The 24229-nt window shown below is 35.9% G+C and overlaps 1 protein-coding gene across 21 annotated transcripts in view; it reads left to right on the forward strand.

The window, feature by feature from the left end:
• The window catches only part of LRRFIP2 (LRR binding FLII interacting protein 2), a 100625-nt gene that overhangs the window by 27073 nt on the left and 49323 nt on the right, over nt 1-24229 (forward strand). For 13 of the 21 annotated variants that reach the window (XM_032459253.1, XM_032459246.1, XM_032459255.1 and 10 more), the window contains exons 3-10: nt 9794-9880; nt 11115-11165; nt 16408-16464; nt 16559-16603; nt 19225-19281; nt 20268-20309; nt 21760-21825; nt 23418-23498. In XM_032459253.1, the coding sequence (XP_032315144.1) occupies nt 9794-9880; nt 11115-11165; nt 16408-16464; nt 16559-16603; nt 19225-19281; nt 20268-20309; nt 21760-21825; nt 23418-23498 (486 nt within the window). The remainder of the gene's footprint in view (nt 1-9793; nt 9881-11114; nt 11166-16407; nt 16465-16558; nt 16604-19224; nt 19282-20267; nt 20310-21759; nt 21826-23417; nt 23499-24229) is intronic. The other 8 variants (XM_032459261.1, XM_032459263.1, XM_032459262.1 and 5 more) reach the window with 2 other exon arrangements.

Here is a 24229-nt window from a genome sequence, read left to right on the forward strand (position 1 = left end):
CTAGTTAAAAAAAATTTTTTTTTTAAATTCTCCCCCTTTGTGCTTACTGTTTTTATTAGACAAATTCTGTGAAAGAGCAGATCTAAGTGGTCGTTTTTTAGTTATTTAGGACTCTTTCCAGGGACATTAGTGCATGAATGCAGCCAATTCCCTTTGGGTGCAGACCTCTCCATTTTTTTTCCCCTATTTACCCACTGGAACTAAGGCAAAGGAGGGTGGGAGATGTGGTTGGGGCAGCCCCCACTCCTCACAGTCCAGAGCCCTAACTCTGTGCTGGCCAGCATTACTGTCAGTATCACACTGTTCCTTGATTTGTCCCTCTAACGAGAATTAAGGGAGGATTATTGAGCCCTAAGACTTAGTTTTGTGTCTCTGTGATTAAAAAATATTTGGTATAAAGTTTACTGTCAAGATCTTCACCATTCCTGTAACTTACAGGAATTTGGAGGAAGAAATTCAAACAGCATAATATCATTATCCTAATTCTAAAGATGTTACTAGTAAAACCCACTACCCACCTCCACACACACACACATACACACACACACACAAACTATTTCTATTAGAACTATGAATCACATTTTCCCCTTTGGTTAGATATATCATTGCTGAGTCAAAGTTTCAGTTTTCCTGTGCTATTTTATTTATTAGGTTGTATTCAAACTTTAGTAATAAAGTCTATAATCTTAAATTTCTTCTCATTCTAAAATAATATTTTGCTATCAAAAAAATCTTTGAATAAAAGGAAGGTATAGTTGTTTGACATCAGAAGAAAATGGGTTAAAATCCCTAGATTTTATCTAATACATATTTGTTTTTATACTCAGAAAAATTTATATAGTTAGTTTTCAACCACCAAAAACTTTAAAAAATTGTTAAACGTAATTATGTTGTAAGACCTAATTGAGAAAAATGGTACCTTTGGTTTTCTACTAGGGGGAAGTTGCTGGGAAATTGAGTAGTGGTTTTTATTTGTTAATTTGGAAACCATAGCAACACAATAAATATTATGTCTCTTAATTTGTCTTTCAGTACTCAGTTTCAGTTGGCGTGAGTGTCATGGAAGAATAAACAAAATTAAACACAGTAAACTCTGAGTCTTAGCTACCTGAATTAATCATTTTCCTTGAATGTTTCACTTTCCTAGAATCTTGTATTTCAGATTTCTTAAAATTCAAGCATGATCTGTACAGATCCAGAGTACACTTATTTTTCTTTCTTATGCCAGTTGCATGGGTTTTATATTCTGGATATACATGTAGGCTGGCAGTTCCACATTTGGCTCAGTTTGGTTCATTTTTGTCAAATCATGAAATTTTAATTTGCCTTTAAAACTTACATGATCACAGTAGTATAAAAGTTTAAAATCTAGAGGTGTCCCTTCTTTTAAAGGTATTTGAGTGTGCCTTTTCATGTACTGTTCTTTTTGAAAAATACTAAATGCAGAAAAGTTTTGATCATACCATAAGTACCCATGAATCTACATTAACTGATGCTAACATTTTGAGACAATTGTTTCAGATCTTTTCTAAAAAAAATAAGAAAGAAGGGAGAAGACCTTATAAACCAAGTTTAGGGCCCTTTATTTTACCCCCCAGGCATATTTCCCCTTCTCCCATCTCCAATAGGGAACCACTGTAATAAAATCACGAGATATCCCTCCTGTTCATGTTTTAAAAGTTCTAATATATTTCACCATAAACAGTATTGCTTTATGGGTTTTTGTGTATCGCTTTCTAAGTGTTCTCAGGCACAGGGGTATGGAGCAATTAAGAACATGTGGCAAACTGCCAGAAAACTAGCTCAGTTTGGCTGGAGAGAAGCTGTGGGGATGGGAGGAGATGATGGTGGAGAGACCATAGGGGCCAGTCAGGAAGGGATTTATGTGCTGAGGAGTTTAAATTTGATTTTGGCAGCTGTTGGGGAGCAACTGAAGGGTAAAACCCTTTTCAGACTTGAATTGTGATATAATTGCTTTAGCCACTGTGTGAAGAATGGCTGGTAGGGAGAGGACTAGTCAAGAAATTTTGTTGTCATCTTGGTGAGAGGTGATGAGAGTCTGAATTAAGGCAGTGATAGTGGGAATGGAGAAGAAAGTTTGGGTTGAAGAAATAGCACAGAGACAGAATTGACAGAGCTAGTTAGTTGAGATTTAGTGACTGGATGTGGAAGGAGGATAAAAAAGAAAGAAGAAACTTACGATGATCCTTCATTTCAGTTTTTAGGTAGTGAGACAGCTGATGAGGAATGTAAAGAGGAAGATGAACTTTAAGGGAAAGATTATAAAGTTAGTTTGTGATATACTGAATCTGAGGTTCCAGCGGGACAGCCTCAGTGTCTTAATAGCCAGTTAGGTCAGGACTGTGAGAGAAAAGTCTGGGTTGGACGCAAAGATTTGCAGACTATCGCTATCACCCAGGGAAAGAACATAGAGTGAAAAGAGTGAGATGAAGCCTGGAAGCTTTGACTATGTTAAAAATTAAGGAGCTGGCAGAGAAAAATGAGCCCATGAAGGATTCTGAGGAAGAGAGGTCAGGGAGTCAAGAGGAAAACCAGGAGAGACTAGTATTGCGGGAAAGCCAAGAGAGGAGAGTTGTAAGAAAGAATTGAGTGGCAGTGATGTTGGAATCCCAGAAAGGACAACTGAGATAAGAACAGAAAAATTCTGTTGGGTTTGGTAGTTAGAGGTCATTAGTGACTGGCGTGAGCAATTCAACGAAATGGTTGGACAGAATCCAGAATGCAGTCATTTGAAGAGAGTAGGGAGTGAGGAGGGAGGTGTGAGAAAAGTTGGCTGTAAAGAGAAGATGAGGCAGAATTGAAACAGGATGGGACTTTTTTTTGTTTGCTTATTTTTTAAAGATGAAAGAGACTTTGAACCTACTTATGATGAGAAGAACAAACCAATAGAGGGAGTCCTGCTGTTTTTTTAAGTGAATATAACTTTTTTCCCTCCAAATGATAGTTCCAAATGAAATTTAATGTGTGGATTATATATTCCAAGGAAACGGTGGGTTACTGTCCATGGGATCAGATAGATCCTGCTTTACTTGTATACCACTAGACAGATAATTATAATAGGATTGGCCTTAGTTAAGTTTTTGATTTGCAGTGCCACTGGGGGCCACAGTGAGTTTATTTTAGCCCATTCTCCTGTGTTTATTTGACTTAAGCAGTAACAGAACCCAAATTTAAAATTATGAAAGTGTAAGGATGTTTTTGGGTATTGGACATCATAAAATGTATTATGGCCAATCGTTTGTTCCTTGGAGTTTCAGGCAGATTAATTCAACAGTGTGTAATACAGAATAGCATGGATGGGAGGAGGAAGAAAGTGAAGTTAGAATTAGAACACAAAGTATTCCAGGCTCATGCTTGGAAGAGGGGGAGTTGGTTGGAATGGAAATTAAAGGTTGAATTTAAAGGGGATTGTAGAGAAGGTTTGGTTAGGAAGTAGAAGTCTCTGAGACTTTGAGTTTTCAACAGGTATGACAAGGATTCTATTTCTGAAGATTGAAAAATAGGGAAGCAAAGTGTATTCACTGGGGGAAGATGAGGTTGCTTTTATTCACTCTTAATGTATTACAAAGGATCCACTAGACATTTAGAAATGTAGGCTTTGATTTTGGTTAGAGCTTGAGATGCTAGATTTGAGTCATTCTCATTGGCTGATAGTTGAAAATATGGAGTGAAAATGAGAGGGAAGGCTGAGTATAGCAAAAGGAGAAGATTAACTACATTTGGGGTGAAGTTGTGGTCAAAGAAATAAGAGAGCCAGAATGGTACAGTTTCATAGAAAAGAGAGTATCTATGTTAAATTGAAAATCATAGGCTAATTCATCCAAAGTAAACTTTGATTATTTGTCTAAGGATATGGTTCTTGTACTTGGGATATAAAGGTATAAGTTGTGGCAACATAGTTAAGAGCATTAACTGAAATCAGATTCTTAGGCTGTGGATATCAGTTCCAGTACTTGCTGGCCAGTTACTTAATTTTAGGTAAGTTACTTAGTCTTTTTATACTTCAGGGGGTTACTTTGTGGATTAAAGGAAAATAAGCACCTAGATTTGCTAAGTGCTCAAATGATGGTAGTAATATTAGTGTCAGGTCTCCTCTTTCCTGCCATCTTGAAAGTTTGAGTTTTGATTGTATGGGGATTATTCTCAAAGCAGTGTTTAATTTTATAAATATTAAAAGCAAAGATAAGTCCCCCCTTAACAGAATTAGTACAGTTTGAATTGCGTCCTGATATACTACCATAAGATTAATCATTATTTCCCAGATGTGTTCCCTGGAGCATGATCCTTGAAGAATTACTTAGGGTTTATTTAATAATGTGGTCAGGTAAGTGTGAGAAATGCTTTTATATTTTATCATTTTCTTGGGGATTAGTAATGTGTATTAAGATCCGATTAAAAAAATTTTAACCTGGCATTTTCTAAACTTACTACAGCAAGAGATTCCCTTTCTCCCATTTTATATACTGAAATTTTTGTGTTGGAATTTTACATATTTTACTATTTATTTAACTTAGGCATATTTTTTATGCACTGTCTTATTTATTTAAAAAAATTTAATTGAGATACAATTCACATAGCATAATATTTACAATTTTAAAGCATAGTGTTAATGGTGTTTAGTATATTCAGAAGGATATGCAGCCATTGCCACTTCAAAAAAATTTTTTCTTGTTGTTGGGGGAGGTGGTAATTAGATTCATTTATTTATTTGATTTTTCAGTGGAGGTGTTGGGGATTGAACCCAGGACCTCAGGCATGCTAGACATGCAGCCTACCACTTGAGCTACACCCTCCCCCCTCATTGCTACTTTTTAATTGCAGAACATTTCATCAGCACAAAAAGAAATTCCATCCTATTAGCAGTCACTATCTTTCTCCCCCTTGCTCCAGCCCATGGTAGTCAATAATCTACTGTCTGTCCCTGGATTTGCCTATTCTGGACATATAAATGAAATCCATGTAATTTGTGGCCTTTTTTGTCTGGCTTCTTTCACTTATCATAGTGTTTTTAGGGCTCACCCATGTTGTAACCTATATCAGTACTTCGTTCCTTTTTATGACTGAATAATATTCCATTCTGCAGATGATACCACATTTTGTTTATCTATTCATCAGTTGATGAACATTTGGGTGGTTTCCATTTTGGGGGCTATTGTGAATAATGCTGCTACGAAAATTTATGTACAGATTTTTGTGTGAACATATGTTTTCATTTCCCTTAGGTACATAACTCGAGATGGTCTTATGACTGTGTTTAACGTTTTGAGGAACTGCTAAACTGTTTTCGGTAGCAGGTGCACCATTTTACATCTCCACCAGAAATGTGTTCTGACTTTTCCACATCCTTGCCAATGCTAGTCATTTTACATTAATTTTTTAAAAAAAATTATAGCCATCCTAATGGGTATGAAATGATATCTCAATGTGATTTTGGTTTGCATTTCCCCAATGACCAATAATGTTGAGCATCTTTTTGTGTGCTAATTGGCCATTTGTGTATCTTCTTTAGAGAAATGTCTATTCAAATCCTTTGCCCATTCTAAAATGGAGTTACATTTGACTCTTGAACAATGTGGGGGTTAGGGGTGCCTACCCTCCCTGCAGTCAAAAACCTGCCTGTACCTTATTGTTGGCCCTTCATATTTGTGATTCCTCTGATCTATGGATAATATAGTACTGTTGTATTTAGCATTGAAAAAAATCTGTGTATAAGATTCAGAACAAACAGTTCAAACTCATGATGTTCAAGGGTCAGCTGTATTTATCTTTTTATTGCATCTCACATATTTTTGTTTTCTTAAATTCCAAAACAGTGTAATACAAAATTATAATGGTAGAGGAACACTCCCTAATGTAGAAGTGCTCACATAGTACGTGTTTAGTTCTCCTCTTTTGATTGTATGGTTCCTAGTTACCAGCTGAGTGATAAAGTGAACATTCAACGAATTTAGAAGGTTTATGATTTAACACAATCTAAAATATTTGTTCCAGGGGTGATCAAAGCCTCTGATTTTTGCTTTCACTTTATTTTTCCATTTGCCCCAAGCACTTAATGGGAAATGAATTTAAACCTATCTAAATATGTCTTTATTTTTTGTGTTATTATTTTCACTGCTCTAAGAATACATTTCTATATCTATCCAATTACATATTATTTCCTTTAATCAGCCTTTACATGCCTAATATTTGAAAGCATAATGATCAGAATAATGTTTAGAAACCTGGTCCAATACCTACTGGATTTCACAGGTAATTTACAAACCTGAATTTCCAGTTCCTAAGTTTTCCTGTTAACTTTATTTAAAAGTTTGGGTCATGTCAACCTGAAGACCATACAAATACTTAAATGATTTAGGCTCCTAAATACTTCTGATTTCATTCATGTCGTATACCAGCTTTTAAATGAACTTTTTTTGTGTGTGGTAAAATAAACAACATAAAACTTACTGTTTTAATCATCTTTAAGTATACATTTCAGTGGCATTAAGTACATTTAGATTACTGTGCAGTCATTACCACTATCCATTTTCAGAACTTTTGCATCATCCTTACTGAAACTCTGTACCCATGATGTAATAACTCTCCATTTGCTCGTCCCCCTAGCCCTTGGATACCAGTTGTACTTTCTGTCCCCATGCTATTTGACTGTTCTAGGTACTTGAATAAGCAGAATACAACATTTGTCCTTTTGTGTCTGGCTTATTTCACTTAACAGTGTCTTCAAGATTTATCCATGTTGTAGCATGTGTCAACAGGTCCTACCTTTTGAAGGCTGCATAATGTTCCATTGTCTGTACATAACACATTTTGTTAATCCGTTCTTCTGCTGATGGACATTTGGGCTGTTTCTACCTTTTGTCTGTTGTGAATAGTGCTGCTGTGAACATAAGTGCATAGATGTCTGTTTGAGCCTACTTTCAGCTCTTCTGTATGTACCCAAAGTGGAGTTACTGGATCAAGTGGTGATTCTGTGTTTAATTTTTTTTTAACCAGCTTTGTTTTGAACTTAGTTAAATCCTTGTGGATTTATTGTTGTATCTTTTTATATCTGTGAGGGCAGGTTAAAACAAGTCCACAGTAGCTCTTTCATGCAATTGTATTCTGAGGGGGAAATGCTAGTGTTGCTACTTAAAACTATTTAAAAATATATCTGTATAAAAATAGAATACATGTTTTGTCTACCAGATTGGAATCGCTGTTAGCTCCTTGCTACTCTGACTCTCAGGCATCTGGGAGCAGTGTATAGAAAAAACCAAGTAAAGTAGTTTTAAATCCTCTATCTTTTTAAAGCTTGTTGTTTAGTGGCCCTACTCGGTACCATCTCCAAGGGAGGTAACATCTGAGTTTTGCATAAAGTTGGCTAAGTTCCAAAGGGAAGGATGTTTGTGTGGCTCTGGAGCCCATGTTCTTTTTGTTACACAGAAGTTAGGTCCCTCCCCTTTTGTTGTGCAAGAAGTCATATTAGAGAGTAGATTTCAATAATCTACACTTTAGGTTGGGTGAGAGAAGTCCCATTTTAGCAGAGGTTGTGCAGAATTGGCCGCAGATCTTAGAAGGATGAAATTGGCATCACTGATATATTTCTAAGGGAGGCTACAAGCACAAAGCCAATATATAGTAGAAGTGAAAATTCCTACACATTGCCATGGCTTTCATAAATTGAAAAAAAAAAAAGAGGTTTGGAAATTTTCCCCAGAAGAATGATACTTTGTAATTTTAAAATGTATTTGTTATCTGCTGAAGCATAGCTTACTTAGCCTTGAAGTCTTTTTCTATAAAATACAAAATGGTAAAAAAAAATGGTGTCCACTCATAGTCAGAGGGGTAAATAAAATGGAGTGTAGATTTTTTTAAAGCTAGAGGTCAATGTAAAATTCATGTGAGAAGACTAATTGCTCTGGCCATGTCAGGGTTTAGAGCCTAAGGTTGGTCAATTTCAGTTCACTTTGCAGGGTTTTTGCTACCAAAAGACCATTTAGACAGACTGGGAAATTGGCAAAATTGGGGTAGTTGAATAAGCAGTGACTATTAAACTGTCTCATCTTCTTAGAAGCCTGCTGAGACCGTGCCAGCAAAGTCATTGCTCCTTCCTGCATGCTTCCTTCTCTTTAAGTGCTGTGTTTATCTCCCTCGGCCAGATTGTGAACCTCTTTAGGGTAGAGATGTCATGTCTTATTTTTGGCGCTTAGTATAATTGCTTACACACAGTAGACCCCCTTCAAACATTGGCTGAGTCTTTTCCTAGTGTTAGACTTGAGCACAAATATAACATGGGAAAAAACAACTGTAGTTATCAGAGAGGGCATCTGAATCAGAGTTAGAATGTGGCCAAGAACCTGGGAAACCATCATAAGGTAGAAACCAGAGAGCTGTTTAAGTTTCATGAAGTACATCAAGCTATTTCCTTGGCTCATTTTCTTGCTCCTTTGGCCCATGGCCTGAAAAGTCTTTTGTTTATTTAGCAGACATTGAGACATGGAAGTTGTGGGGTGACAGAAGCATGTAAGTTGAATACCATGTAATACATTTAATACAATGTAATAAGCCACAATAGGGGTACATGCATAGAGTACTACTCTATGAAAGAGGACTGGAGGAAGTCTTCCTAGAAGGTAGTATTTTAACTGATTAAGAGAGAAGGGAGACTACCTCCTGCCAGGCAAACAGTCTATGAAGGGAGGCTTAACACTGGAGCACAGCAGAATCTAGGAATGGAGGGTGATGGAGGCAGCTGGTGGAGGTCGGTAAGTCCTGGGCAATAAGGCGGAGATCGGACTTATTTCTGTTTCTGCTTTTCTTGTCCTCTCTCCTCTTTGTACTTAGGCTAAGGAATTTTTGCTTTAACCATAAGTGGTGGGGAGCCGCTGGAGGATTTTACATGGCAGAGTGAATGACGTGATCAGAAATGTGTTTTGAAAGGCAGACTGGCAATCCTGTAACCATGTAGAAGATGAATTGTAGGGCAGGGTCTGGAGTCAGGAAGATGGGTTTGGGGGCAGTTGTATGAATTCAATTATATGAAATGTCCAGAAGAGGCAAATTCATTGAGACAGAAAGTAGATTAGTGGTTGCCAGGGGCTGGGGTTGGGGGGTGGTGGTGGGCAATAGGGAGTGACTGCTAGTGGGTACAGGTTTTCTTTCTGAGGTGATGAAAATATCCTGGAATTAGATAGTAGAGATGATTGTGCAACCTTGTGAATATACTTAAAAACCCAGTGAATTGTGCACTTTTAAGCAGTGAATTTGATGGTATGTAGATTATATCTCAATTGAAAGAGAGAGGGAAAGAGTTCCTGAAACAAGCAGGAGCAGTAAGCATAATGAAAGCAAAGATGGGTTGGAGAGAAACTCGATGGTGGAGAATTGACAATACTTGGAGGCCGAACATTGGCAGTGTTTCAAAATGAAATAGAGGCTGCTTCTGCAGTTTCTAATTTGTGTGATTGAATTGACAGGGAAGAAAATTCTGGAAAAAGCCAAGCTTGGAGAAATATAATGAATTGTGTGAAATGTTTTGAATGTGTAATGAAGGCAAGCAGTTGAAGGTAGAGGCCCAGATTTCAGGAGAGACTCTGGGACTAGCGAGAGCAATGAGTATGTAGGAGGTGTTGACTGAAGTCAGTCAAACTGCTGATGGATGCTGAATTGTCCCCCCACCCTCTTTGGAAAGTACTGTCCCGTTTGCTCCTTATCCTCAAAGCTGGTGTAGAGGTGTGGTGGTGGTGGTGGTGGTGGTTTTTAAATAAAGCTGAGTCTTTATATTACTTTTCAGGCAGAGGCAAGGCTGGCTGCAAAACGTGCTGCCCGAGCAGAAGCAAGAGATATCCGCATGAGAGAACTGGAACGACAACAAAAAGAGGTAATTTGGGGGGTGTAACCCTAATTTCCGGTTAGCCTCAAAAAAGAGTCAATACTTGGCTAGTTTCCTTCTGAAGTAAATCTGGTTCCTTTTGAAACACTAGGAATAGAATAACTTGATGTGTGTATTTTAACAAGCCATTCTGTGTCAGCAAATTGAATGCAATATTTAGTTTTCAATCGTAACAGCAAACACATGCATAGCTCTTCCTTGCTGTAAGTTATTATACTGTTATAAGTGCTTTATGTATAATAGCTAAAGTTGGCTTAGAGATGACAAAGTTATTTACTGTAGTCCTAAATGTCCTAGAATTTTGATTAACTGCATTATGGTATCTACATAGTAAAACTCTAAAATCATATAGCCTTATAGTTTGTAAGCATATTTAATAATAGAGGAAAATATTCATATAAGAAAATGAAAAAGACAAGTATAAGCCTGGTAGGACTCCAGTTTTGTGTCAGAAAAACTAGTATCCGTATGTAGGTCAAAAACTACTGGAAAGAAGTGATTACTGATAATACTTAGGTTTGTCTTTGGTGGAATTATGATTGGTTTTATGTTTTTATGCTTTTCTATAGTTCATACATTTCAATATGTTTCTATCATCAGAAAGAAAAACAAAAAATTTTTAAATAGGCATTAGAAATTGGATTGCTTTAAAATGAAACAAATACTCTTTTTTACTCTTTCCTTCTGGCATTAATCTAGCTCTGAAAATTCCTATAAAAATAATTCTGATGTTGTATTATTATGAACGGGGAAAAAACCTGCAGGACAGCATTAAACACTTTGAGGTTGGTGTTGGAACTTCCGCTAATGGGTTAAGGAGATGTGTATAGAGTCCATATTGTCACAACTCAGAAACAAAACCAAAAACAGTTGATATGTTGCTAAATTTTTTTAACCTCATACATAGCTTCAAATATTGGATGCAGTTCTTGGCTTGAAGTGAAAATGTTGCAACATATTATCTTTTATACTCCTACAATTATAGTAAATTAGAAGGATACAGTTATTAAGTATAAGTTTTATTCATAATCCTCTAAGCTACAGAAGAACATGTATCTCTTTATTATTGAACATATTTAGCTTAATAATTTTCTGTATTTTCAATGTGTAACTAAACTTTGAATTAACAGTCATTGCTCTTCAGGGCAAATGTATATGATTAAGACTGACAGCGTGCAGTATGTTGGAAACTGTTTAGTTTATGAAACTTTTGCATTTGTAGTACTCTCATCCTTCCTTTGATCGGAAATGGGGACAGATTCAGAAGTGGCTGGTAGGCCAGGATTGCCTGTCCTGCATGTTGTGATCAGTTGCTGAAATAATGCAATTGCGAAGTAAAACATTGACTAATAGTTTGCAAAGTAGGAGTGTTTGGCATGTTTGAACCTAAAGGTCAGAGAGTATTGTGCCTATAGTGGACCAAGTGTGTGCTTGGAATCTGACCATTTTCTGTTATAGTTACAGCTTCATACTCGCCTCGGGAATGCTCCTGACCAAGAAAGATTCAGTAGATGAATATGTTTTCTTTCTGTGGGTTTGTTCTCCCTTCCAAATTTGTCCCTCTCCCCCTCTCATTCCCCTTCTCCCTCTCTGTTTCTCTCTCCTTCCTTCCCTCTTCCTCTCTTCCTTTCTAAAAACTAAGTCAGCAGGGTCTTCATTGAGAGGTGACCCAAATCATTCTTTCATCTCCTCTGAAAATTTTATTTTTTCAGTTCTCTCAGTTCCTTTTCAAGTCTTCTACCACCACTCCCAAATGTGTTAGCTACAAAAGCAAATTGCAACCAGTGGAGTATTAGTTACTGTGAATCATTCCTAAATTTGAACCTTTTTCAGTGTTGTTAAGTTCCCCAGCTATCTCCTGCTGCAGAGGTTCTTAGCTTGGTTGTGAATAGGCTTGCAGGAGGGGGCATGAAACCTTAAAGTCTCACGCAAGGTTTTGAATATATGTATGTCTTTATGTGAAATGCCTACAGGTATTTTGATCATCAGATTCTCAAAGGAGTCTATGATCCCTAAAACAGATCTAATTGATGCTAAACAAGCAACTTTTATAAGCAAATTCCCTCTGTAGCAGCATTTTAAGGTACAACCAGAATTAAAATATTTATGGCTGTATTGACCTGCAAATTTAAAACTTTATCATATATCTTATTGTGGTATTTGAGAAAAGAGAGAAAAAAGATACTTGGTTGCTTAAAATTGGGCGACTCCTCGTGTGTGTGTTTGTTACTTTGGAGTGGAATCTGTCCTTGCTCATTACTAAAGCTAGCTTAATTATTGTTATTTAAAGTGTGTTCTGCATGTAACTGGCTTAATATTACTGATGATGCCTTAAGAATGTTTTGTGTGAATAAAAGCAATCATTTTTGCTTGCAAAAGTAGAAATATTAGTTTAATTTCTTATGCTAATTATGTATTATAGTTCTAAAATTAAATTGCCTAGGATTTTAACATCTTAGGGCAAACCAGAACATTAAATAAGAAGAAAAGCCTATGTAAAAGCCACATGTTTGACTCCTATATTCAAAGGCCATGAAGATAGACATTTTTTTTTTATCTCTGTGAAATGTGTACTGTTCAAGCAGTGAATGTGCTAGATTTTCATGGAAGGGACAGCAATTTGGGTTAGAGGCTTAACATGCAGGTGATAAGTAACCCAGGTCTTGAATAATAGCTAAGATTTGGACATGCAGAAAAGGCGGGGTTTACTTCCAGCAGGGAATAATTAACACTCCAACCCCTTCTGACACCTGGTTTTTCAGACTGACTTTTCCTCTCACTTATCTTATCCTTGTCTCCTTGGCTGCTTTCTGTGAGCTTGTAGTAGAAGTTGGCATGTGATAGTCACAATATAAAATATACATTAGTAATAAATTTATAATAAAATGAATAATGCATACACAAATAATTGGACTGTCAATTATTAGAAGGAAGAATCTTCCCATATTAAAAATTTCTCCCAATTTTGGTACTTCTTTGTCTGGGAGTGAGATGTTGGGATGTGAATAGGGAACACAAAGGGGTGAGGCTCAGGAATGAAGCTGACTTTGAGTGCATATCTGTATGCCGACGCTGCGCTAGTGCATTTTACATATGTGCTCATTTCTCATTATGAGATAGGTACACTATCTCCATTTTACAAATAGGTGATAAAGGACTGGTGAAGTAAACAACTTGCTCAGGCATTGGCAGAGCCAGAATTTGGAGATATGAGAGAGTGCCACACATGCTAATAATGGATTGGAAGGTGAAAGGCTCAAGAAGAAAAGACCCTATGTCTTTCTGGGCCTCCAAATAGTCTTAGATTAGCCAGTGCTTCTGTTTTTAAACTGGATGGCTGAATCAGTGGCATGTTGATGACCTGAAAGAGTAAATGCAGTTTCTGAAGTTTTCTAATTTAAAACTGAGGTGATGGGGGGACAGAGTTCAGTGGTAGAGTGCATGCTTAGCATGCATGAGGTCCTGAGTTCAATCCCCAGTACCTTCATAAAAAAAAAAACCAACCCTAAAAACCCCCCCCCAACCCAAAAAACAAAAAAACAAAACCCCAAAAACCAAAACTGAGGGAATGGCTCCAGACTTGAATTAAGTATTATTTGTTGACAGAGAAGATGGCTGGTTGTATTCACAGGGCTGTGGGCTTTTTTTTTTTTTTTTAATAAAACTCCTTTGTTCTCTCTTTCAGTGAACTTTTAAAAACAGATTATGTTTCATTTCCATTAATTTAATTTAAATGTATCAAAACATAATTTTCCAGAAAGCCTTACCAAATACACATCCATCTTTTAAGGCATTGTCCTGTTTATTCAGCTTTGGATCCTTTATACTTATAAGGTCTCCTAGGACAATGAAAATGTTTTGTTCTCCTGACTATGGAAGAGAGGAGTACTCTGTCTTGTAATTTGTACCCAAAAACACAGTTTGCTGACATTTTATCTATTGGCCTCTGGTGCTATTAATTCAAGAAAAGCCGATTGCCAATTTAAATACTACTTTAGAAATCTTGGGAAATAAAGCCTTTTGTTATTCCAGAGAAGGAGAAAGCACTGAGTAAAAACCATGATACCTTGACATTTTCTTCATATTCTTCCAATGTAATCAGTCTGGATTTAGCCTTTGTAATACAGTGTCTTCATTGGTTCAGTGGTCTTGGTGAGTCAGAAGGTCTGAATGCTAGTCCCAGCTTTCTGACTTTATTGATTCCTAGTCTTTTTGTGCTGTAGTTTTCTATACTGTAAAATGAAGGGTGATCTCTCAGGACCCTTCTAGCTCTTAAAAATAATTCTAGGGTTGGTGCCGGGGTCTTTTTATACAAGGGTTGCCTTCTGTTTCTTCGTATTTGCCACTATGCAGAAGTATTCACGGTAGGGGGAGTACTTAAAAACTACCTAAAAACCTGCCTTTCTATGTAGGCGTGGTGCTACATGGCAGACTTTTAGTAAAATATGTGCCTTGGGTCTTTTTTGGTGTAGCAAAAATTTGCTTTGAGGTTGCCTTACTATTTGTACATTAGCCACTAGCCATTTTGGGTAATTAGATTTAGATTTGAATTGATTAAAATAAAAATTTAGTTCCTCAGTTGCACTTCCAGCATTCAAGTGCTCAGTAGTCACATGTGGCTAGTGGCTACCATGTTAGACAGCACAAACGTAGAACATTTCCATTGTCACAGAGCGTTCTGTTGGATAGTGCTGGCTTAAGATGTAGTTTATGATTATGGAATAAACTATATTCTCTTGGTTTAAGTTGACTGGCCTGTATGGAATTTACATTTTATTCTGTAGTTTTCTGAAGTCTTTTTAGACCACTTTTTTAAATGGAGCTAAAAAGAAAAGCTGTGTAAACATGGAGGTATATCAATACTTAATAAGATATTGTTATTTAGAATTATTTTTATAATAGACATAATTGAGACTAAATATGAATTCATTTGTCTTTACTACATCTTTAATGGGATATACTCTTTAGAAGTAGGTTTTTAAAAAATGCTCTTGTGTGGTAGGTGGAATGAAAAGATAGGATAGAATAAAGGGAAGATTGAATATTAAACCGTGTATGTCACCCTAGTATCCCAAATAATACTGGCAGGGGCATGTAGAATTAACTTGCTTTTGTAGCACGAGGCTCCTGAAGGTAACCAAGCAAAGTAGCATAGAACTGGTTACCACTAAATAAACTGTATCTACCTTGCTGGGCTAGCACACATGCCCCCCCGAGCTTTTGTGGTATATATAACATCTGATAGTCAAAGAAAGGGAAGAAATTTGCTTGGCTTCTTACATGTGTCTATTACGTAACAAAAAAATGTAAATCAATAACGAATTCCTAAAGATCAGAGCACTATATTGGATATTGAATCATTGAATCATACTGATGCTTACAACAGACTTCTGAACAGATTTGATCAAATGCATCTATGTACACAGCAGATGACAACCAGGAGTTTTTTTGGAATTATACTCAAAGATCATGACCAAAATAAAGCATTAAATTGTGGTGTTTCAGTTGAATTGCTGTTTCTGTATTTGAAATGAATGGTCAGACATAGCCACATATTTTTGTTCCACTTGTGTAATAATCATGCTGTTTTGTCATGGGGTGTTGAAGTATTGATTCATTTTGGAAAAAGCAGTGTTGATTAACTGTGAACCCAGTTGGATGGTTGTGTGTAGATTCTTAGTCAATGCAAATTACCTGAACACTTTGGACTTTGAAATTCTGAAAGATCAGAATTACAGTTGGTTAGGTTCTAGGGACTAGTCATTTAATGTCACCTGACTCAGTACTTAATGCTCCAGTGCTATTAGCTGAATGTGGACAAGTTTAGAGTTACATTTAATTTAGTCAGCTGTTAGTCTGTGGTCAATTTTTTTTCTTTATTATTTTTTACAATCTTCATAAGGGATAACATTATGAACTCTTTATTCAATTTCTTTTAATTATAAGTAGTTTTTCATATTAACAAGATACAGAGGCTATTTCATTTAGTTGTTTTTTTTCTCTTCCAGTTAGAGTGGTGAAAGAAAAAAAAAAAGAAATTCTTTGCATTGAGCACAGAATTATAACCCAAATCTTTTCAAAAGCAATACACTGTCACTTTAAACTACATCCGTAATAAAGTAAACATTTCTTCCTGCCTTGCAGAAACTAACATTCAGAATGAAAAGAATGGATGAAAGTCTGCTTTTTAGCTGACCTCCATTTCTGTTTAAGCATACTTGCTTATTTTTGCCTTGGTGTAGTGAGCTCTCTTGGTTGTATGTTGATTGCATTCTCCAAGTGGTCAGACATACATGAACCTGTTCAAATAAAAACATTGCCAGGGTTATTTCTGCTTTCTTTCCACCTGAAGCATGTGGCTGCCCCAAACTCCGCATTTGAGCTTGAGTGGTCCACAGCTGCTTGCTGTAGTGAAGGTGCTGCTGTGCTCTTAACTGATTGTTCTTTGCTCGGTTGTTCTGATAGACAGCCCTCTGTTCAGTGATTAACTCTCCATGTACTTTCTCCTTTACCAGGAAGATTCGGAAAGGGCCAGGTATTCCCACCGGTCCAGTCATCGTCGTCCTTATCTGGTTTGTAATAACCTACAAACTTGCCTCTAGTACTTTTCCTCATCACCTGTAGTCACCCACAGGCCTTTACTATGTTTGTTTTTATTTTTATCAGGGAGTTGAGGATACATTGTCCATTCGAAGTTTTGGCAGTCACAGGGTTGGTATTTTAAGTTATTTACACCTCGATTTCAAATGTTGTATGTATTGATCTTTCTGCAACACATTGGCTGAGCAGTGTGACAACGTATATATCTCTGCCTTTTTTTAAAAAATACAAAGTAGTGACAAAGTCCTTTCATTGGAAAGTGATGCTGTCTCTCAAATTATGGCTAAAAATAAATCAGTTCTAAAATCATTGTAATTTTCATCTATTAACGTATATATTTACTCTTTTTCTATAAAAAGACCTTTGATTTTGGAAAATCATCACAAAATAATAAGGTTGATTTTACAGAATAACATCTGCGTGGTTCTAACTTTCAGATTTTTCCTACTTTCATATTTTTTAAAATGACAATTTATTAAATAAATAAACTTTATTATTTTGGGGTTTGAGTGACTGATTATAGTTTTATGACATGGAGAAACTGAGCTGCTGATTTTAAAAATGCCTGTCTTGTCATATTTATAGAAATTATCATGCTTCAACATTTTGATTGACATTTTGTAGTATGTCCCAGATTTTTAGCATACATTGTTGTAGATCAAGATTAATGAGAAGTTGCTTATTAAAGTCTTGTTTGTTGTGCCAAGACACTGATCTCTCTCTTCTTGAGGAATTGTGCTTTAGACCTTAAAACAGTACTTTTAATTTGCACATTGATAATATTGTTTATATATTTACATCTAGATTTTTCATTGGTGAAATTATCTTTCTTGTGAAGGTCAATATTTGTTAATTTTTCCGAAGTCTACTTGTTTCTTCCTATCCTATATAGTATATGAAAATACACTATAATAAACTGAGTGTGTTCTGATGTACTAGTTATTGATGTGCTTGTGTTCTTAAATAGTCTTTTGCTCTGGTTACATTTCTTATTGGTGAATGTAATCTACTGTCTTTTTAGAGTAAGTTAGTAAACTCGTTCTTGAATCATAAATATGTCGACTAATTATAAAAGTATAGATTTATAAGAATATTAAAAATCCTTTATGGAAATCTAATCAGTAGTTTAAGAATAATTTTTCAGGAGAAAAACTTTAAGTAATGGATTTGTCACGCTTCTCCCTGGAGATGTTTTGGTTTTTTCTCTTTAAGTACTTTGAAAAGAATTATACAGGGTGTTAGTCAAACAAAGCTTGAAAGTTGAGTCTTGAGGGCTTTGACAATAATCCCATCTCCCCTCTTTTTAAAAATGTATGGCTTTTCCCTTTACTTTTCATTGCAGTGTTCATAGTGTGATATTTCAGACAGTTGTTATCAAGCTGGTTATTTGTAAATTTGTGTGGGAAACTTGATTATATATTACTTAACCTGATGGTATAGCCATCCAAGTTCAACCTTTTTTTGGAGCCTTTAAAACAAATCTGCAAACAAACAAAAAAGAAATCTGAAATTGAATAAATAAGGAATTATTTACCCAGTGTATCTATAAAGTAATGAGGTTGATTTTTTCCTTTTATGTAAATTATATCATTAAATAAATTTAAGGTATAACTAGAACTCTCACCGTATTTTATTTCATTATGATGATTATGAAAATTTGCTATTATGGGTAAAAGAGTAAAGCTCCTAATATTAAAAAAAATCAGTATGTGAACTTAAAGATTAATAAAAATTTTACACTGTAGAGGAGACATTTGTACTTTACTGTGTCTGAGTGTACGTTTAGCACACTTTAAATATTTAGATACCTGGAAATAAATCTGAAAGCTCACAATAACATTGCTTAAAAGAAATTTAATTGAGATATGTTTTTTCTTTTTTTCTTTCAGTTAAATAATACTGGGAGTTCTAAGTTTTCGTCAGATTATTTATTTTTTAAAATAACTTTACCATCTACATTAAACTGAATAAGTTGACAGCTTTTGTTCTCTGTAAAAACAAATGTGATGGCTTAAAACACTCACCTAAATTTTATTGGTGTTTGCTGTATTATTTGGGGGTTTTGGTATTTTTCTGCCAGTTTATATTTTTAAACTTATGAGCTGTATATTTAAACGTCTAACACTTCCGGACCTTGTATTTGGTATATGAAGTTTAATAGTACCTGGATATGAAACAGGTGTATTTATGGTTTTATGCCACGTTCCTAGGACTTTGATCTTTCCTTTTGTGAGATTAACTTTCAGGTACTACTTTCTTTAAAGGTATCCTGCCAGAAGCTATTTGGGCTGGAGATGGTATCAGTGCTATAGAGAATCTGTATAAAAATAAAGAGAGCAAAGATAGTTCAAGATTGTGAATGGCAGATTTGGGGAAGGAAAATTAAATCAAAACCATGAGTTTAGAATGGAGAGAATCTGTTTCTTTTAAAAAAAAAAAATCTGCCATTAAAAAAAAAATCTTATAAATGCTTGGTCACTACTTTATATAATGAAATACAAGAAGACTATAAGGTAGAGGTCCAAAATTAGAAAATGAGGTGATCTTGCATCAGAGCAGTAGGGATACACTGCAGTTTTTCACTGGTGGGGTTTTTTTCTATTGTTTATATCAGTTCCTATTTATGTATCAATGGCCTTAGTATAATTTTAATGAATTTAATTTTAATACGCTTGCCGGCTTTGTGTTTTGTCATTCACTACTGTTTAATTCCATGGACGAACCCATCAAAGGACATAGCTGGGACACACTGGAGCAGAGCCAGTACACCCAAAAGGAAAGACATCATGGTGTGTAGCCCAGAAAGATGTGCAACTTTGGTATTGTGCATTCACTGTTGACTCACAGAGTTCTGGGGGCTTGAGTAATAGGTACATTATAACAGAAATTAGCACTTTGAATTTTGTTTCCATAATCTGTTTTTGCACTTTTAACAAATTTTATTTCCAAATGAAAACTTTGAGGCATCTTTTTCTGAGAGTTAAACATTGTTTTTAATAGATTATAGCAGCAAACTTCTAAATGTTTTGGTTAGCTGGAGCCTCTGATGTTTTCAGTTCTCCCTCCTTTGATGAATCATTTGTTTTTAAACAACAGAAATACTAACTGGTGTGTGTTAGGGGGATTCTTTTTGTTTATCCAGTTGTTCTAGTAGCAATTGGGGCGTCCAAATAATGGATTTCCCTACCAGATTCAGCAAATTTTTTTAACCAGCTGAGCTCTGCATTGTATTTGGAAAAGGAAAATCAAAATAGCTCCATTTCAGTACAGCTTGTTAAATCCTGTGCCTTTGCAAAATGCCCTTGGTATTAAGAGAGGATGAGAAGAAATAAGACATTACCATTCTCTTCAGTGAACTTATTTCATGCAAGAATGTGTGGCTTGAATAATACATGTTTTGGTCTTTTTTTTTTTAAAGGATATTTTGTTAACTGAAGAAAGATGAAAGTGAAATTTCTATAGAGAAAGAACTTTATTTTCAGGGAAATGTCATTCAACACGGTGACATTTTACCATTGCACATTATTTACGACCAAATGCATACCTTTAGGCACTTTATAAAATTTGGATAAACAAGATTTTTTTATACATGTAGTAACACTCTTTATTGCTTGCCTTTTACTTATAGAATATATTTTGGAGGGTTTCTGCAATAACTGGGCTATTAAAATAGTGCTGGGTTTTTGATAGTTTTTTTTTTAATTTTTACTTTTTCTCCTCTTTATATTTCTGGTTTTGGAAATACAATCAACTTCCACCTTTTTCTGAAATCCAGTATGATGCTGTCAAGGATAGATCATCAAGATTTTCATCATTAGTATGTAATGCATGTCTTTGTGTTAAGTGTAGAGTTTTACTTTGTAAACACCTGATGATGTTAGTCGTAGATTAAGACTAACTCTTTCACAGATTTGATGGTGAAATGTGTGACTAATAAAGCAGAATCTGTTGTTCTGCATTTGTAGCACAACTTAACATTTGAATAATTTTTCTCTTAGAATTTCAGGATCATATAAAAATTTTTTGCTTCTCTATTCAGGACTAAGACTGGTAGTAATCTCTTTTCTTAAAATGATGAGCTACCCAGCTGACACATACTCATTGCCCTGGAAGCCCCGCTTGTAGCAGTGTTTTGATACACACTGAACTACGACAGTGCAGGCCCTACTGTGTTTCATGTCCTGGGTCACAGGATAGCAAGTGTGAAGTTGCTAAACAGAAAGCATCCAGCAGTGACAAATGACATCTGAAACATCACTTATGTCCACTCATTTTTTTTCTTGGTTTGTTTTTTATGGTGCATCATTTTGGCCAAGGAAGTTTAGTTAAAACATGTTTTTTGGGGGTTAGTATGTCAATAGAATGCCTGAGTTTCTAGACCATAGAGACAGCCCTTAAATGTCCAGGATAATGTATAAAAGAAAGCATGTGCATTTTCAACAAGGAAAGTAAGCTTATAATCATTGATTCAGGATCTAGGTGTGCATGTCAGATGATTTGCCTAGAGCAGTCTGTTGATAGGTAGGACACTTCTGGCCACACTGCCTCATTTTGGCGAGCATACCTAGATTGGATTTCTTGTCTACCCTTGACCTGTTGAGTAGTGTTGCTGTCCTGTATCCCCTCACATACATTTGGCTCTGTACTGCTTGGAGAAGTTATGTAATTGAGACAGTGCTTTCTTCAAAGGACTTGCATGTCAGGTTACTGTCTAATAATGCTGCTGCTGCTGCTCAGGGCAGTGCGTACCATGTTGGCTGTTTCCCTCTGAGCAGCACTTGCTGTGGGACCACTAACTTGGGCTAAGAGTACTGTCTCGGGCAGTTCAGTGTTACATTCTTTGTTCTCTCAGTCTTGTTTTGGTTGATGCAAAGGATGGCTTTTTGGCCTTTAGGTAAGGAAGACTGTGGAAGAAAGTGGACTCTCTTGTCCCCCATAAAGAAGATAGACTCAAATGAGGTGTAGGGTGAAGGTTCCCACAAATATTCCGCCTGGGTCAGAGTCCTAATTTAAGTTTTCTAGTTGACTAGACCCTGAGCTGGATGCCATGGGGAGGTGGAGGGGAATGCAGGTGTGTAGAGAGGCTGTGTATCTTAGCCAGCCAGGTGCAGTGAGTCACTTACTAACAGATGGAAATAGAGTGCATGTAGACTACTCTCTATCTCACACGGACCTTTCTGTGTATGATTTTAAGATGATCTTGATTAAATTACGTTTAAAATTTCACTGTATGGTCATTAAAGTTAACTTCAGCTATTTACTTCCAGAATCATTCTTACAGTCACTCTTATGGAATGAAGAAGAGATCTTCTGGTTCTCATAAAGACCCACTGGTTAGTTCTGTTGTGTCTCATCACTGTATCACGTGTGGCTGTAAAATTCACTGATTACTTTTAGGGAACTTAAGAATTATGATTGTGTTGGTGTGCTTCTAAGACATTATTGAAACTTGATAATACACTGAAACACGATTTATGAGAAAGTTATTTAAAAATAATTTCGTTTTTATTTACAAGATTTGATATCAAGTTAATATATGCTAATCCCAGTGGCTAGAATTAGGAAAGTGTCACATGATCTTTGTTAACAACGTATTTTTATTTATGAACTGTCCTTTGGAGGAATATGCCTTCAGAATAGGTTTAGTAGGATTCTTATCCTTATTTTAGAAATTTGAATTGATTTAATTTTGATATTATAGGCAGTATCAAACTCACATATAGGTTTCATTCCGAATGTTTGTTTATAGATCGAATTTTGGGAACTTGAAATTAATTTTCTAGTACAAACAATGAAGTATGTGATGGCAGAGTTCCCATGCTGTCTTGCAGAAAACTCTTTAACTTATAATTAAACTGCAGAACTAATAGTGCTCTTCATTCTGGCAGACCTTGCTGAACAACATTTCTGTGGAGGGAAAAATGTGTAGAATGCCCATTTGGGATGCTGGGAACACCTCTTTCCTGTTAGGTTGCTACAGCAGTGACAGGTTACGTGCAGCCCCAAGCTCCCTGCTCACTTACGGTTCCTATGAGAGGGGCTCTGACCATCGCTGAGGTGGAGAGAGGGCTGGGGGTCTTCGGCTGGTAGAAGTGAAGAAGGGGGAAAGGATGAATGGAGAGGACATTAGTGAGAGGTCCTGGAGGGGGAAGTATTGGGAGCTCTGGGGAGAGGTGAGTCACAGTGCCTCGTGGAGGGTGTGGTGCAGAAAGGCAGGGCCAGGAGTGGCAGGGGTGGGGTGGGAGTGGAGATGTTCTGGTTCGATAGTGTCAGCAGTGGAGGAGCAGTCTCTCAGTGAGGGATTGTCTGAATTTCCTTAACCTGGAGTAAAAAGATGGCTGGAATTTTGTAGATGATTTTTCCCCCACAAGCAATCCCAATATATAAAATTGTTTTTGATGTGGTGAAGATGAACCTGCCATGGATGTTTTTGACCAAACCATATTTAGTGCATGCTTATACTCTCTCTTTGGTAATTTAATTTGATCAGTTTATGTTGATAAAGAGTGGAATTAGGAGGAGTTTAGAAAAAAAGAACCATTTAATAATTTCTGTGGCATTGCCAAATGTACTATAAAAATGACAATTATTCATTTTTCCTGGACTTTTCTAGGTCATTTCTAAGTATGACATGAGAATAAATCCCTTACTATTTCCATTCCATGTTGTTTGAGGTTTTATACTCTTGGTTTTAAAGTAAAAAAGTTGGTAATGACTTGGCTTGAAAACAGTTCACCTTTAATATTAGTCTTTTTAGAGAGACTTGAAATAGTTGTTATTCTGATTTTTACTTAATATGATTCAATGCTTTAAAGTCATTGTTTTGGAGGAGAAGGCTTTTGGCAATATCAGATTTTGACTTTGGGTGCTGTTAGGTTAACAACATTTAATCTAAGAAAACTGTGTTTAATTTTGCTTTTTACAGAGTGGCCTCTACTTTGACCAGAGAAACTATAGCAGTCTTAGAAACTATAGCAGCAAACCCACCTCTGCCTACTATACTCGGGTTTGTCGCAAGTTTTTTGGCTTTGTTGTTTTATCCAACATTAACACATTTCTAATCCCCTATTTTGCATTCTGACTAGTTAGAACTAATCTGTGAATGGCTGTGTTTATACTAGTTTGTGATAACTGAATTCATATAGTCTGTGTGAGTTTATCTTTAAAGATGAGAACTATTGAATCACCACCATGTTTATAAATGAGTACTTTTTTCCAATTTTTTTAATAAAAATATTTAACATACAAAAAACTTCAAAGAACTGTATAGTAACCATCCATGTACCTACTACTCACATTCTACCATTAGCATTTTACTGTATTTTCTTTATCATATAATTACCTATCTGTCCCTCTCTTCATCCATCAGTCCGTCTTTTTTGGGGAGGTGCATTTCAGAATAAGTTGTAGGTATTCATACACATCACAGTGTATGCCCTTTTAATAAAAACTTGCATGTAAAAATTTATAAATGGGATGAGAAGAATGTAATTATTTGTGTAATGTTAGAATCTCTTGTTTTTACAAGACATTTGGCACACCATACATTTAAAAAATATTAAATATATGGCACACAGTACATTTAAAATAATTCACTTGTCAAAACCTACACACATAACTTATATACTCTTATTCTCCATGTCTAACTGGGCTTGGTAAAAAAAGAAGTGAAAATTGTGTCTTCAGATGACATCAGGAAAAAGATTTATTTTGAAAAAATGCCATGCCTTGTTATTG

Source organism: Camelus ferus, chromosome 17 (assembly GCF_009834535.1).
Source record: "Camelus ferus isolate YT-003-E chromosome 17, BCGSAC_Cfer_1.0, whole genome shotgun sequence".
NCBI lineage: Eukaryota > Metazoa > Chordata > Mammalia > Artiodactyla > Camelidae > Camelus > Camelus ferus.